General features: G+C 55.3%; 1 protein-coding gene across 3 annotated transcripts; it reads left to right on the top strand.

The window, feature by feature from the left end:
- Positions 1-2,541: 2,541 nt before the first annotated feature.
- Positions 2,542-9,495, top strand: SP7 (Sp7 transcription factor). 3 transcript variants are annotated; one of them, XM_033116866.1, is made up of 4 exons: positions 2,542-2,789; positions 3,276-3,303; positions 7,416-7,529; positions 8,038-9,495. In XM_033116866.1, the coding sequence occupies exons 2-4, from the start codon at positions 3,283-3,285 to the stop codon at positions 9,310-9,312; spliced, it is 1,410 nt and encodes a 469-aa protein (XP_032972757.1). In that variant the 5' UTR covers positions 2,542-2,789; positions 3,276-3,282; the 3' UTR covers positions 9,313-9,495. The 3 variants fall into 3 exon arrangements, with proteins under 3 accessions (XP_032972757.1, XP_032972758.1, XP_032972759.1); XM_033116867.1 differs by lacking the exon at positions 7,416-7,529; XM_033116868.1 differs by lacking the exons at positions 3,276-3,303; positions 7,416-7,529.
- The last annotated feature ends 1,020 nt before the right edge of the window (positions 9,496-10,515 follow it).

Here is a 10,515-nt window from a genome sequence, read left to right as displayed (position 1 = left end):
TCAGGGCTCCCAGTTGCTGCTCCCAGCCCTTGGGGGCTCTGGGAGGGGTTTGAGGGGTCTAGACCCAGGAATACCAGGGTGTCTGCAGGGCTGCAGGACTATCTTTAAAAAGGGTGTGGAAGATGTCAGAACCCAGGGTCCTGAGAGAGGCAGCTGGGGGCTTCAGGCTGCCCCTCGGCCTGGCTTTGGACAGACCTTTGGTAGGGGTCTGTATGTCCAGGCACTGTCTTATTGGGGTTGACACATCAGGGGCCCTGGCTCACATCTTCCTGGGGACGCTGCTCCTTTTCTTTCCCCAGCACTCCTGCCCTGTCCCAGGTAGGATTAGGGTTTAAGGCCCCCAAAGGAAGTGAAGGAGGTTGACCCTCCTTGCCATCCATCTCCTCTCCCCAACTCTGCACCTCTTTTCATCCTTTGTCATTCCTCTTTATACCCTTCAATCTCTTCCTTTCCTCCCCAATCTAGTTTGATCACTACTGTAACACCTCTCTCACTTGGTTTCTTCTCTGGAGTCTAGACTTTTCTCCTCTTCCTCAGTTGCCTGCCTGACCTAACTAGCTTTGGGTTTTTCTGCTGGCACAGTAATTTCTCCAAAGCTTCCCCATCCTCTTCCCAACTTCTGGTGTGGGGATGGCAGGGGGGGGGCAGAAATCCATCTGGCACCTCAGGCTCAGATGCCCCCCACCAGGGGGAGACTGCGAGGTCACGGGACACCCCACCACGGGCACTTCCTCTTGGGCAGACGGGTGGGGTGGCCCGTGTAATCATCGGACACAATTATGCGCTATTTATACTCCATCCCCGCCCTCCCACCTGCCTGGCTGCTTTAACCCTCTGCCTCCTCCGGACCTGACCAGGCCTCCAGCTATTTTCCCTGTCCTGTCCTTTCTTGAAACCATTGTCTCCTCATCTTTGTTCCTTTGGATCGGTTTCTTTTCCTTTTTAGATTTTTCTGCTCTCTGGTTTTTTAAAGCCACATACCTGGTCTTCTGTTTTCCTCTTTTCTCTGTTATATCCCATAGTGTCTCTTATTCTCTAGGACTGTTTCATTTGCTCGGTGTGTCTCTGGGTCTTTCTGGCCTGTCTGTGTTTCTTCTTTTGCTTCTTTTCCTTTGTCTGCCAGTCATCCTGGTTCCCTAACCCCCTCCCCCAAAATGTGACCCACAGGGTTCCATGGGGGAAACCAAATCTTGGGGCTGGAATCCAGAACTCCTGGGTGCTGCCCTGAACTTTGATCCTGCCTGCTGGTTAAGCTTCATTAACCCTCCCTGGACTTCCATCAGCTCCTTACCCCTCCCCACTTTTTCCTTGGAGAACTCCTTTTTCCAAAAGGAGCAAGGAAGTGGGCACTCAGGAAGAGAAAGTGAGGGGACTGTGTTGGGAGTTGGGGGGGGTGGGAAGGGAAGGACAGGGCTCCATTCCTTTAATGGGCAGGGCTGGGAGGGGGGAGAAGGGTGTGTTGGGGAATAACTTGTAAAACAACCCCAGCTAGCTGGGCCCCTCTGAGGGAGAGATGCTGGTTCTACCACTTGGTTCTACCACTTGGCTACCCAGTCCTTTCTCTCCCACAAATTTACCTTAAGACCCAGGTTTCAGTTAATAGACTTTTTGGTTTCCCTCTCCCAACCTAGTTGACCTTCCTTTTCTTCTTCCCCATTTTGATGAGAAGTCAAAGTTGGGAAGTCCTGCTTAAGCTCTAACTTCAATTCTTCCTGCTGCAGAGGGAAATTGATGCACGGTAATGAGAAAGGGAACCAGGAGCCCCCTCCCAGGAAAACATGGTCACTCATGAGAACTATCTATCAAAGGATGGAGATTTGGTGTGTGGCCAAGAAAGGCCTGGGGAGGGTAACTGGCAAGAAGTGATGAAGGCTAGGGCATATCTTTTGGGGGACTTAATCCAAAGGGGTTAGGCTTGGGCATGGATGAGTTGACCTGCCTTAAATTTTCTCAGAATCAGAAGGTTCTGCCCCACAGAGTGAAGTAGGCCGAGGTGCCACTTCCTAGGAGTGAAACTGAGGCATTGGGAGGAAGACCGAGGAACCCCCAAGCCTGCGCCAACCCCTCCCTCCCTCTCGGTTGCTTCCTCCAGGCCTTGCTCTGGAACCTACTTCAATGACCCTAAAAGCTTGGGCAGCAGGAGCCTTCACCCCAGAACACACTCTTCCTCCTGTTTTTCATGACACACATGTACACGTGCACACACACGCACATACACACTGCTCTCCTGCCCAGGAGGTGGGTGACTGGAGAAGCAAGCATCTCTGGTCAACTTGGTGTGCATGTGGTGTGTGTGCCTCCAGCCATGTCACTGAGCTCATTTGTGTGTGAGTCTGTCTGCATTCATTCATGACAGTGGCTGTGTCCACAGCACAGTGTGTGTACATGTGCATGTATCATCCTGTGTTTGTCCATGAGTATGTATGTCAGTGTGTTCCAGTCTCTCTCTGTGAGTGTCGTCCCCAATCCCCCATCCCCCCCCTGGATCTCTAATTAGTGGTTTGGGGTTTGTTCCTTTTCCCTCCTGTTCCTTCCCTCAGCGGCAGCAGCGGCGGCAGCCTCAGCAGCAGCAGGAGCTGCAGCAGCAGAAGCAGCAGCAGCCGGAGCAGAAGCCAGAACTCTGGAGTCAGTAGGATTGTAGGATCGGAGCCCGAGTGGGAACAGGAGTGGAGCTGGCCTAGGAGAAGCACCGAGCCATCCCAGGACTCTCAGGCCATCTCCTGCCTGCACTTCCACTGCCAGACCTCCAGAGAGGAGAGACCCAGGACACACAGCCCCAGATCCCCAAGGTATCTGATACTGGGGAGCTCTGGGAGGGGTTCCCACAGATGCCCATGGGATTGCTGGGGGCGGGTGTGGGACACCTGGGCCCACCTACCCTCAAATCTTCCCCTCAGCTCCCCCCAGGATGTCCTGACAACTTGCCCATGTCCTTATCCCCCTTCTCCTTCCACCCCTTCCCTGGGAGCCCTGTTTCTCTTCTCCCGCCCAGATCCCTTCTTTGGGGAGCTCAGCAAATGGAGCAGGAAATTTGGACCCTCTGCCTCCCTCTCTCGCCCTGCTCATTGGATCCGGAGGCTTCTCCGCTGGGAAAGCTGTAATTAGAGGGTGGATCCCTACAGACAGAGAGCAGCCCCCCCCACCCCCCACCCCCCAGTCCCTTCTAACTTTAGATCTCTTCTCTCCCATTCTCCCATTCTCCCTCCCTCTCCCTCTCCCTCTCTCTACGGCTCGGCTCTCTCCATCTGCCTGGCTCCTTGGGACCTGGTCCCCAGCCTCAGGATGGCGTCCTCCCTGCTTGAGGTAACTGCCCCCTCCTCCCCCCAGGATACCAGCCGCAATCTTAATGGTTCTAATCCCTGCCTGCCCCCCACCTCCCAACTCACACAGACAGTTGCTGTGGTGCTTGTCACTTTCAGGGGACTCTCAGATGAAGAGAGAGGAGTAGGGTCAGAGGAGGAGGGGAGCAAAGGGCAGGAGAAAGGGGGAGGAGAGAACAGGGCCAGGGATCAGAGAGCAGTCCAAGGAGTAGGATGGAAAAGGGATGGAGAAAGGAGCAAGTGGAGGGGGGAGTGGAAAGAAGGGTGGGAGATAGCTAAGCTGGTTGCACACAGGAGGAGAGAGGAGGTGATAGGACTAGTTGAGTGGGCACAAAGCGGAAACTGGGTACAGCTCCTAGGGGGTCTTGTCTCCGGGAACTCTTAGCCTGACCTGCATCTTGTCTGGTTTGTAGGTGGGGAGGGGGCTGGGCCTCGGGGCTGGTATGTGCAGGAGAGGAGGTGGGCTATGAGAAAAGGGAGAAGGGCAGTCCTGTGCATGTGTGGGGGCGTTGACCTGAGGAACTGGGCCCCGGCCTGAGAGGGAACCAAGGAGGAGGGCCAGGGTCTGAGGCCGCCTGCCCGGCTCACAAATATTTAGCTTTCAGCCAAAGACAAACTCAGCTCTATTTTGGGAGTGGGAGGCTCCAGGGCGGACTAGGCCACTTCCCCTCCAGGCCCGGACCCCAGCATCCCTTGCCTCTGGCACTGGGGATGGAGGGTACTAGGGTACCATGGGGTCAGGGTTTGGGGTCTTGAGAAATCTGACTCTACCAGGTCTTCTGGGGGACTCATGGCACATAGTTGGAAGGAGGACTCACAGCCACTCAGAGCCTGTTTGAATGTTCTGAATTCTCCCTGCTTCTGGGTCTCTGACTGTTTCTCTGTCACCATCTCTGTCATGCTTTCTAAGTCCGCCCATAGGAATTTGGCCAGAGAGCCCTCCCTTAGTGAACCCCCTTCAGTAGCCTTGAACCTTCCATATTCTCGGGCCCCTCAGAAGCCCCTGTCTCTGTTCCCAGTGCCTTAGCCCAGGTACCAGGGGTGATGGGCCAAACAGGAAGTCCACACATTCAGCCTGTAGGAGAGGTGTGTGTGAGACGGAGTGGGATCTTAATGCCTGTGTTCATTGGCCTGAGTGTAAGTGTTAGAAAGTAAACCAGCGACTGCATGCATGGCTGGCTTTGTGAGAGCACAGGTATATGTGTGTGTACAAGGTAGGGCATCTGCGTGTCTGTTAGTCCAAGTGAGGATTGGTGTATATGTGTCAGGCTGCGAGATACTGAATTTGTGACTGAGTTTCAGCAAATGACATGCGAGCCAATGGGATGGACACCATGTCCCTTGTCACTGCTCTGTTCCCAGTCAGGGGTCCCCAGGTGTTGGGCTCTACCCCTGCTGCAATGATGGCAGACTGCTCACCCTGCCATCTCCCCACTAGACTCTATATTGAGCCATCATTGAAACACTGTGTTTGGTCTTAAGGAAGCTGGAGGACTAAGGTGCATGGAAATCCTGGGTCCACCCAAGGCAGGGGCAGTGTCAGTAGATGTGGGCATCATGCCAAAGTTGCCAGCGTGGCATTGGTGCCTGGGGGAAGGGCTGACCCAAAGGCCTGCTGGAAAGACACAGGACTGGGATAGCACTTGGCAGGAGGAGTGTGTCGTGAAAACTGGGCCTCCATGTCCCTCATTTCCTGTGAGCTAGAGATGCCCCAACATAAAAGGCATTCCAGTCCCTCTGTCTCTTTCACCAATTTTTGGGCACCTGGGCCCTTAACCTTCCCTCTCCCAGCCGCCACCACCAGGAAGCCCTCCGCCTGGTATGGGTGGGCTCTTTGGCAGTGAGAGGAACTTGGGATTCAAGAGAGGGAAGCAGCTGCTGCTTGATGGGAGGCTCTCACCTGGGCTGAGTGAAATGCAGGGGGATAGGGAGGAGGGAGCAATGGGGATGGGGGCTAGGTGGGGATGAAGAATCCGAAGTTCGGAGAGAACTAAACAAGTTGGGAGGAGGCTGAAGAAGTGAAGAACTGGAAACTGGGACATTGGGTACTCAGAACTGATGGCCAGTTAGCCCTCAGGAGTGCAGTGAGCGGTCCAGTGGGAGGTCAGCTGGGCACAGTGAGCAACCTGGAGAGAGGGGCTCCCTTCCCCAGCTGCACACCTGGGTGAGAGAGCTGGGACAGCTCCTCACATTGTTCCTTCTCCAGAGGCTTCCCCTTTGGTACTTTAAGCCTGCCTTTTAGTTGTTTTTAGCAGATGGTCGGTAGAGGTAGGAGGAAAAACAACTGGAAGGTGGGACTCCTGGGTCCCCAGAAAGGTAATGCATTTAATTAGGTACGGGAGCTCATATTTAGAACCCTTCATCAGGACCCTCTCCCTAGTTGTCAAGCACAAGCAGCAAGAGAAGGAAACTGAGGCTGTGGTAAAACTTGCCAGGGGCCCAGCTCTCTTGGCCTCTAGAACATTCTGAGAGGGCCTGGTGCTTTACTCCTTTTCTCTGCTCTCAGCGGCCCTGGGGGCCTCCGCTCCTCAGGGCTGGGGTCTCCTGTTGGCCTAGGGCTGCTTGCCTTCTTTCACCCCTCCTTCTCTCCCCACAGCTGGGTGGGGTCCCTAGGCTTGGCTGAGGCCCCTGTGGCCACAGTGTGAGGGCCGGGCGGGGGGGACGGCGTCGGCGTTTTTAAAAATAAACCGACCGCAGGGAAACCAACGGAGCCGGGCCGGGCTGGGCAGAGGGGGAGGGGGCGGTCAGGGGGAGAAGGCTGGAGGAGTGGCCTGGTCTGGGGGTTTTCTGGGGCCCAGCCCTGTGGTGGTTTTCTTAGGTAGGAAATCTGCCTTCTTCGTCCTCCTCCTCCTCCTCCTCCTTCCCCCACTCTTTTCTCTTCCTCCTTTCTTTTCCTCTGTTTTCCTTTGCCTTCTTAGCCAGGTCTCTTTCTATCACTTCTCTTTGTTTATACTGCTTTCCTCTCATTTGCTCCCTTTTGTTTTACCTTTCTGCTCTTTTGGGTCCCTGCCCATTTCTGCCCCCTAATGCCAGTTTCCCCTCTGTTCCCCTTCCCCCACCCTTGGGGGCTTTTATGTCAGTTCTTGACTTTGTGCTGGGTGCTTTGCTCCCATGTCTCTGGGTCTCTGCCTCTCCCCTTCACACGCCATGTTTCTACCTCTCCTTTCTGCTGGGATTGGGCTCCTGCCCCAGCAGCTACCCTGCTCTAGCCCACCCTCAGTTTGGGAAAGACCAGGGCTTTTCCCATGGCCAGATTTGAGAAAGCTTTTGGTGGCTCAGAATTGGGCGTCTGTGTCCATGGGGTCAACAGGACCTCAGGTCCTGAGGTAATTGGGTGGGGATGGGGGTGGGGGGGCGGCAGCTGTTTGCACCTGGGGAGCCGTGCAGGAGTGGTGACTGCATACTGCTCCTCACTGCAGACCTTCCTTGGGGATTGTTGCCATACCGACATGCTAGGAGCTAGCACACAGGGCTGGGAACCCTGAGTTTTTCGGTTCTTTTACCAGGAAGGCACCAGGTATATCGGCTTTTGAGGACCCCAGTCAGGGAACTGTCTAGGGTCAGCTTTTGAGGACATCTTTTTTGGTGGGATTCTCAGTAATGGACGCATGTCTATGCCAGCAAGGGATTCTGGAGGGCATCTCCTCCCGGAATGTGCGGAGGCTGACTCAGAGAGGGGTATCAGGAGCTCCCGAGTGATGGTGATCGCAGGTGGTCTGGCCTGGTAGTAGCAGCAGGCTGGGCACTAAGGGCATTCTGTGTTTCTAGAAGACCTCCACGCTCTGCCATCTACGTATCTTCCTTCATGTGCTGTGTTGGAATGGTGAAGAGAGACCAGCTACATGGGCTACGTGTTAGGGGAAATTGAGGCACACAGGGGAGTGGCTGTGAGCCAGTATCTTAGCTACCCCAATTCCTGAGGACTTCAGGTTCTTCCAGCCCTCCAAAAGGGGTACCAGCTGGCTCCGCAAAGCAGGAGGTGCCCACTGCCCGCTTGAAAGACATTCTTGCCTCAGCCACAGTCCTGGCTTGGCTACAGCCCTGTTCCCTCTCAATGTCCCAGTGTCTCCACAGTCGCTTCCTCTTGCTCCTCAGCCCCAGAGTCCCTGCCAAGAGATTCCTTACCAGGGACATGAGGACGAGGCCTCAGGGAGACCAGGCCACTGCTTTAGCCAGGAGATGAAGCGGAGACAGGAAGTGGAATATGGGGTAACGCTGGGGAAATCTGGAATGAGGGCAACTACAGCCCCCTAATATTTCTCCTTCCCATGCTGCTCTTTGAGGCTCTGCTTTCCTCTGCAAGTCCCTCACCATGGCCTCTGCTATGAACCCACTCCCAGGAGTCAGCATCCCTAATTCTTACCTCATCCAGGTGCTGACTCTATCCCTAGCTCTTCTCACAGCTATTTAAGAGGTGTCTCCTGTTCCTTGGAGGCCCTCGCACACCCAGCTACTCCACAGTGAACTCTACTTCCTGCCTCCTGGGTTGGGGTGCTAGGCTGCAGTCTTGGGCCTCTGCTCTCCTTTCACAATGCCATCTGAGCTTTGCCCTGGGACCTTCCTCACTGGCCCCCCCTTACCTCTAATTCCCCGTTCTCTTCAGTTCTTCCCTGACCCTTCTGTTCTCTTCTCCATGTCTCTAGGTCGCAGTCCTAAAGTTTGCCCTTCCCTCTGCATTCTCCTCCTCTCCCCTAAGCAGTGTTCCCTCTCTTCCCAGGAGGAAGCTCACTATGGCTCCAGTCCCCTGGCCATGCTGACAGCAGCGTGCAGCAAATTTGGTGGCTCCAGCCCTCTGCGGGACTCAACGACACTGGGCAAAGCAGGCACAAAGAAGCCATACTCTGTGGGCAGTGACCTTTCAGCCCCCAAAACCATGGGGGATGCCTACCCAGCCCCCTTTTCAAGCACCAATGGGCTCCTCTCACCTGCAGGCAGTCCACCAGCACCCACCTCGGGCTATGCCAATGACTACCCTCCCTTTTCTCACTCATTCCCTGGGCCCACAGGCACCCAGGATCCTGGGCTACTAGTGCCCAAGGGGCACAGCTCTTCTGACTGCCTGCCCAGTGTCTACACTTCTCTGGACATGGCACACCCCTACGGCTCCTGGTACAAGGCAGGCATCCATGCAGGCATCTCACCAGGCCCAGGCAATGCTCCTACACCTTGGTGGGACATGCACCCTGGGGGCAACTGGCTAGGTGGTGGGCAGGGCCAGGGTGATGGGCTGCAAGGGACACTGCCCACAGGCCCTGCTCAGCCTCCATTGAACCCCCAGCTACCCACCTACCCATCTGACTTTGCCCCCCTTAATCCAGCCCCCTACCCAGCTCCCCACCTCCTGCAACCAGGCCCCCAGCATGTCTTACCCCAAGATGTCTATAAACCCAAGGCAGTGGGAAATAGTGGGCAGCTGGAGGGGAGTGGTGGAGCCAAACCCCCTCGGGGTGCAGGCACAGGGGGCAGTGGTGGATATGGGGGCAGTGGAGCAGGGCGCTCTTCCTGTGACTGCCCCAACTGCCAGGAGCTAGAGCGCCTGGGGGCAGCAGCAGCTGGGTTGCGGAAGAAGCCCATCCACAGCTGCCACATCCCTGGCTGCGGCAAGGTGTATGGCAAGGCCTCACACCTGAAGGCCCACTTGCGCTGGCACACGGGTGAGAGGCCCTTCGTCTGCAACTGGCTCTTCTGCGGCAAGAGGTTCACCCGTTCTGACGAGTTGGAACGCCACGTGCGCACTCACACCCGGGAGAAAAAGTTCACCTGCCTGCTCTGCTCCAAGCGCTTTACCAGGAGTGACCACCTGAGCAAACACCAACGCACCCATGGCGAGCCAGGCCCAGGCCCCCCACCCAGTGGCTCCAAGGAGCTGGGGGAGGGTCGCAGCACTGGGGAAGAGGAGGCCAGTCAGACGCCCCGACCTTCAGCCTCTCCAGCACCCCCAGAGAAAGCTCCTGAAGGCAGCCCGGAGCAGAGCAACCTGCTGGAGATCTGAGCTGGATGGAGGGGACCAGCCCCAGGGCTGCTTGCCAGCCTCTCCTGGCTCTGTGGACCACTGCTTGCCCCTCATGCCTTTGCCCCATGCATGCTGCCCTTTGGGGCTCTCATTCATCTCTCCCCTGGCCATTCTGGGCCTGGGTACCTTCCTGCATGCCCCCTCAAGCTCACCGTTTCCCCTTGCCATTCCGCAAACTCTCATCTTAGGCCCGCACCTTGTACCTGATTTCTGCACTCTGGCTTCCTAAACTCTTCCTTGCCCCTGCTCACAGCTTCTCTCTCCTCTGCTTTTACCACCCCGACCCCCTTTGTTTTCATTTGGGCTCCCAACATTTTATTTCTCCATCTCACTAAGACTTTGATATGCATCTGTTCTGCTTCCCAAGCTTATTTACCACTATCTCTTAGTTTCCAGGCTTCAGTCTTCCCAACTTCTTCTTCCATTGCTTTCCATGACTCAGAGCACTCTTTTTACAAACACAATGATGATGATGATAATTTATTGCCCCCTGGTGGCCTCTTCATTAGGGACCATATTTAGGGGGATTGGGGTTAGTGACCTGGCAGGGAGCAGGGTGCCAAAAGGGGGGCAGACCAGTGGGGATCTGATCCCAAAGATGGGGTGACCCCCGGGGTCAGGGAGGCTGCCCCCAGCCTTGTATATTTAACCCCTATGTTCCAAGAGAAATGAATAGTAATAATAATAATTCTATTTATCTAAGTTATGATGACAGGTCAGGTAGAGTGAGCTGGGGAGGGAAGGAGGTCCATTTCTGTTATGGAAATTTTAGACAAGTGCATTTCTGTATAGAAAAAGTGTTACTGGAGATCTTGCTAACAGAATTTCTATACCAGGGTCTCAGTTAATGGGGTTTCTCTTTTAATGGAATCTCTGCTAATAGGGTTGGTTAGCTAGATCTCTGTTAGAGAGTTTATGGGGTCTCTCTCAGTTAGGGGATCCCTAATATTCCCACCCCCAGCCAGAAGCTGTGAAACCTCAAGTCCTATGGAGGGGAGGACTGGAATGTACCCCAGCTCCCTCGACCCCAGAACAGGTTCTTCCACTGCCCCCTCCCCACACACCATGACCCCATCAGGCTAATCCGTTGTTGCCATGGTTATGGAGAACTTGCCATATTAGGCTCTTTGGGGAAGCCCACCTAACAGGACAATGATTTGGAGGTGCCTCTCCTGAAGAATA

Source organism: Rhinolophus ferrumequinum, chromosome 10, assembly GCF_004115265.2.
Source record: "Rhinolophus ferrumequinum isolate MPI-CBG mRhiFer1 chromosome 10, mRhiFer1_v1.p, whole genome shotgun sequence".
Taxonomy (NCBI): Eukaryota; Metazoa; Chordata; class Mammalia; order Chiroptera; family Rhinolophidae; genus Rhinolophus; species Rhinolophus ferrumequinum.
The sequence above is the reverse complement of the archived record's forward strand: the minus strand, read 5'-3'. Positions and strand labels throughout refer to the sequence as shown.